At 38.6% G+C, this 2971-nt stretch overlaps 1 protein-coding gene across 1 annotated transcript; it reads right to left on the reverse strand.

Moving 5' to 3' along the window:
- Positions 1-498: 498 nt before the first annotated feature.
- On the reverse strand, positions 499-2742 carry LOC145034320 (putative CoA ligase CCL7). The gene is made up of 5 exons (XM_078982714.1): positions 1683-2742; positions 1412-1601; positions 1177-1322; positions 1030-1097; positions 499-939 (listed from the first exon to the last, which is right to left on the reverse strand). Exons 1-5 carry the CDS (start codon positions 2667-2669, stop codon positions 726-728), a joined length of 1605 nt encoding a protein of 534 aa, XP_078838840.1. The 5' UTR covers positions 2670-2742; the 3' UTR covers positions 499-725.
- Between the last annotated feature and the right edge of the window lie 229 nt (positions 2743-2971).

Genomic DNA, 2971 nt, shown 5'->3' on the forward strand with positions numbered 1-2971 from the left:
AACAAGCAGTTGTTACACAACAATAACAAAAGTAGTTTGTCCACCGGCCGTAGCGGTTTCCTTGATTTCAAGGTTATAAGGGAAAGGGGTTCGCATTTGACGATGATACTAATTAAGCAACTTTTAAAGAGATGTATCATAAACCCTTCTCCTAATCGCCCTGAATGAAACCCCATGATTCAAACACATGTCAATAAGTTGTTCATCACATTTTCGTTGTTCATCACATTTTCTGTCTACTTTACCATATGGCTATCAAGCATCATGTGATGCCTTATTACACAACAACTATATCTAAATCTCATAAAGTTGTGGGATATGACAAGATGTTTACATTTTGCCTCCACTTAAGGGCAAGGATGTTATTGTCAAAAGAGACAGCTAGCATGGAAAAAACACACCATAGACGAAAATAAAAAGGGGGGAAATCAATTTAAAAACAAGCACTTATTATGCCTTTCGAATTGCAAATAAGTAGTCATTTGTTTCGGATGATAATTTATAAGTTTAAACCTTCTTTCCATAACCCATGCCACGTCAAAATCCACCAAACAATTTCCAATACCCCATAATCATCAAGTGATCGTGTAGTCAACATCATAAAGATGGTATTCATCTATGAATATTGATATGTATGGCGATATTATTACATATATAATATAAAGATACAATAAAACAAAAAGTACGCCCTCTAGATCATATATATCAAATATTGATAATCATCTTCAAAGTTTGGATGGAATTTTTTGTCTAAGTTCCCTTCTCAAAATCTTTCCTGAAGCAGCCTTTGGAATCACATCAATAAATGCTACCTTCCTTATTCTTTTAAAAGATGCAACCTGTTTTGCTATAAAACTTTGAATCTCTTCCCCATTAAGTGAGCTTCCAGGCTTAATTACAACATATGCCATTGGGATCTCTCCTTCATCATCAATATATCTACAAGATAACAATAAATATCACATCATGATTTCAATTCCAGTATAAAAAAATGTCAAAATTAAATTTTTTATATTTAATCCTACTTACGGAACAACTGCAGCATCCATAATTTCAGGGTGAGAAACTAGCAGCCCTTCAAGTTCTGCAGGTGCCACCTGTCAAGTGTCAAGAAAGATGAAATAGTTAAAAACCAAAAAAAATAATCGATAAAGTTTTGAACTTTAATGAAATTACCTGATACCCTTTATACTTGATAAGCTCTTTTAATCGATCAACAACATATATTCTTCCTTGTTCATCAAAATAACCAAGATCACCTGTATGCAACCAACCTTGTTTGTCGATGGTTTGCTCTGTGGCTTCTTTGTTATGGAAATATTCTGAAAAATAATACCCATTTATGTTTTCTTGATTCATGGGGTTGAATGTTTATAGAAAAAACATAAATCCCAGAATCAAAAGGATTTACCTTTCATCAAATTTGGTCCATGAACCCATATTTCCCCCAATTGCTTAGGCGGAAGAGGTTTTAGAGTTTCTATATGAATGATTTTTGATTCCATTCCTGGACAAAGTACTCCAGATGAACCTGAATTGAGAAATCCTGCCCTTGTATTCTCGATCGATATAATTCCACCTGTTTCTGTCATTCCATATCCCTACCGAAATACCAAACAGATTTGATATGTGTATTTGAAAGGGATGAAATGGAGATAGTTTTTGGATTTTAGATGACTTACCTGTAAAATCTTTGCGTGAGGAAAAATTTTGGAGCATTCATCCATGGTGTCCTTGCTTAAAGGTGCTGCACCGGTCCCAATCTCCTGCAACGATGAGACGTCGTACCTTCTGACAACTGCTGGCTGTTTCACCAGCGCCACCACAACAGGCGGTGCAGTGTAAAGGTGTGTTACCTTGTACCTCTGTATTGCATCCACAGACTTCTCCAGCTCAAACCTCGCCATCACGACTGTGGCGTTCCCTCTCTGCAACTGTGCATAGGTGAAGGTGATCAATCCCATGATGTGGAATAACGGGACCACGCATAGAAATACGCTTCTCCCTTCCTTGTAGAATTCCTGATCGGATGTCACCATTAACGCCGTCGCAATTATGCTCCGGTGAGTCAACACCACTCCTTTGCTCAATCCGGTTGTACCGGAAGAGTAAAGTATCGCGGCGACATCGGATTGATAAACGGAGGGAGACAGAGAGGCATGGTTACTCGATTTCGCTACTAAATCTGAGAAGTTTCCCAGATCAATTAACGGCAGATTGAAGCCGTTGACCTTGGAGAACAGCTGGTCAACCGTGATAATCAGCTTAGGTTTTGAATCGCTGATTTGGTGGGCAAGTTCTTTAACGGTGTATAGCGGATTAGCGGTGGTGGCGATGGCGCCAAGAGAGGTAACTGCGAGAAAGGCTACAGGGAAGAGGATGGAGTTCGGAGAGAAGATCAGAACGACATCGCCTTTGGAGATACTGTAAGTGTAGTGTAGTGTCTGTGCGAAATCGGAGATTTTTCGTTTGAGCTGGGAGAAAGTGAAGATTTGATGGGAGTTAGGGTCGATTAAGGCAGGGCGATCGGAGTAAACAGAGAGGTTGCGGAAGAGAAAATCGACAATGGAGGTGGTGGGTGATTGTGGAAGGGGGACGGGTGGTCGAGGAGAGGTGTAGATTCCGGTGTTAGGATTGTAGAGAGAGTGGGGGTTTTGATGATCCGCCATTGTTGTTTACTGAGAGAAAGGACGACAAAGAAGGGAATATGACAAACAACTTATACAGTTTTCACAAGACTACAAATTTCAATTTGTCTTGGTTTTTCTTTAATTCAAAGTCGTGAAACAACCAACTAACAAAGTCTTTCTTATTAATTTCAGACTATTTATTTTTTTGGGTTAATTACTAATCTAATCAAATTAAGGGGTAATTAGCAATTTTTAACCAAAAATTAATAAATAGCCAAAAATAGCCCACGAAACCGTAGGTTTCGAGATTCGTCTACTGTTTCGCCATTTCGTCTACTGTT

The sequence above is a fragment of the Lactuca saligna genome, chromosome 1 (genome assembly GCF_052625555.1).
Source record: "Lactuca saligna cultivar CGN05327 chromosome 1, ASM5262555v1, whole genome shotgun sequence".
In the NCBI taxonomy this organism is placed as follows: Eukaryota; Viridiplantae; Streptophyta; class Magnoliopsida; order Asterales; family Asteraceae; genus Lactuca; species Lactuca saligna.

What these genes read in the sequence shown, in the direction of transcription:
- LOC145034320 (XM_078982714.1), bottom strand. Translation starts at nt 2,669, where the DNA reads ATGGCGGATCATCAAAACCCCCACTCTCTCTACAATCCTAACACCGGA. An exon ending in CTCACGCAAAGATTTTACAG is followed by an intron (nt 1,602 to 1,682) that starts GTAAGTCATCTA and finishes GTATTTCGGTAG; the next exon opens with GGATATGGAATGACAGAAAC. An exon ending in ATGGATGCTGCAGTTGTTCC is followed by an intron (nt 940 to 1,029) that starts GTAAGTAGGATT and finishes GTTATCTTGTAG; the next exon opens with ATATATTGATGATGAAGGAG.